Below are 1,856 nucleotides of genomic sequence, written 5' to 3' on the forward strand. Positions count from 1 at the left end.
GACATGGCGCTGTCGGCACTCTCGTCGCGGCGGAGAGAGGGCAGCGCGGACGGCGGCGCGGGCGGCGGCCGCCGCCGAGCCTACTCGACGGTCGTCACGGCGGCGGGCAGCTCGGTCGTGGCGTGATGCGCTCTCGTCGAGTTCGTCGTCCGAGTCGTCGTTTGGCTCTGCGCCGCGCCGCGAGCGGAAGCGTGCGCGAACAACGACAACAGCAACGACTGCACGCGGCGGCGCACGCGGTGGCGGCGCACGCGGGCGGGCCCAGCCATCGGCCATGCTCGTCTTCCCCGACTGGCTGACCACCCGCAGCCCGCCGCACCGCTACGTGCCGCAACTTGGCGACCGCGTCATCTACGCCATTCAAGGCCACACAGCGTACCTAGAGAGCCACCCGTCGGATTTTGTCCCGCTGTGGGACCTTGCGCCGTCCCTCCCAGGCACCGGCGTCGTTCCAGCCGAAGTTGTCGAGCTCAAGTGGCAGTGCAACGAGCGGCGGACAGTCCACCTCGGTCTGCGCATCGAGAGCGACGAGATGCCGCGGGCCTCGCGGGCGCTGCAGAACATCGATGTGCTCTGGATCGAGTACGATCCGGGCGTCGAGGGCGTGGCCGACTTTCTCCTCCTCCGCGAGCAGGTCCTCGCCGCCGAGGCCAGGCTCGGCGCGCACAACGCCGCGCAGCAGCCGCCGCTCGTTGCTGTCTACTACGAGGACATGGCCAAGCTGTACCTGGGGCGACTCGCGGGGCGGACCGTGGCCGATCCGCGGTACCCGCACTCGCCGTGGGAGTCGGTCGAAATCAATTGGCTCTCAGACGCAGCGCCAACCGCCGTCTCGCCGTGGGAAGTTGTGCCTTGGACCGCGGTGGCGGCCGTCCTCGGCGCCGACGCCGACAGCACCGCGCCGGAGCTCGATTGCAGCGAGGCGCAGTACGCTGCGCTCCAGAACCACATGTGGCAGCGCGCCGAGCTGGACCGAGCGCGCGCCGAGCGCGTCACGACTGCCATTGCTGCCGCCCTCCAGGACAACGACTTTGCCATCGCGGTCGACGCCTTCCGCATGCCGGTTGACGTCTCCGACTTTCCGCTCTACCCCAACCTCGTCACCGCTCCGTCTGACCTCACCACCATTCTCGCCCGGCTCCGCTCCGGCTACTACCGCACCTCGCAGGCGCTTGAGTTTGACATGCGCCGCATCGGCGCCGCCGCCGCAGAGTTCAACGCGCCCGACTCGCTCATTGTCCGCGTCGCCGCTGCGCTCTCGGACGGCCTGCTTGCCCTCGTCCACAACAGTGACGCCACCTTGCTCCGGGTCGACTTTGCCACCGCCGAGGGCATCGTCGCCTCGGACGACTCGGACAACGAGCCGCTCTCTGCCCCGCCTGCCCCGCCTGCCCCGCCGTCGGAGCGCCCCAAGCGGAACCGCAGCCCACCAGCGGACGCCGTGCCCGCCGATCAACCGCCAGCCAAGCGGGCACGTCCGCTCTCGCCCGCCGCATCCGTGCCTCCGGTTCCCGCCGCCGCCGCCGCCGCCCCACCTCGTCGCGCAATCAAGCTGCGCCTCCCCGCGCAGGGCAATGTCGCCGCCGCCGACTCGGACTCGGAGTCATCAGCCTCGATCTCGTCGTCGTCAGCCTCGTCATCTGCTGGCGAGTCCTCGTACGGCCATGCCGACGGCGACGATGATGACGACGCCTCAGAGTCATCATGGGCTTAGCGACCGCAAAAAATGAAGACATTGTCATCGCCGTCCTCACCAAAACTGTTGCCAACAACTGGCATAATGTGTACGAACAACCGCCACCAACAATAATTGTAAGCGCATTCGACCAATTTTTTGGTCATCCCCCCCCCCCCCC

General features: G+C 68.5%; 1 protein-coding gene across 1 annotated transcript in view; it reads left to right on the forward strand.

Moving 5' to 3' along the window:
* AMSG_10911 (uncharacterized protein) overlaps positions 1–1,714 on the forward strand; it is a gene marked incomplete at both ends in the record, with an annotated part of 4,210 nt that extends 2,496 nt beyond the window's left edge. The window contains one exon of the mRNA XM_013897641.1: positions 45–1,714. Within this exon, the coding sequence (XP_013753095.1) occupies positions 45–1,714 (1,670 nt within the window). The remainder of the gene's footprint in view (positions 1–44) is intronic.
* Between the last annotated feature and the right edge of the window lie 142 nt (positions 1,715–1,856).

The sequence above is a fragment of the Thecamonas trahens genome (assembly GCF_000142905.1).
Source record: "Thecamonas trahens ATCC 50062 unplaced genomic scaffold supercont1.66, whole genome shotgun sequence".
Taxonomy (NCBI): domain Eukaryota; order Apusomonadida; family Apusomonadidae; genus Thecamonas; species Thecamonas trahens.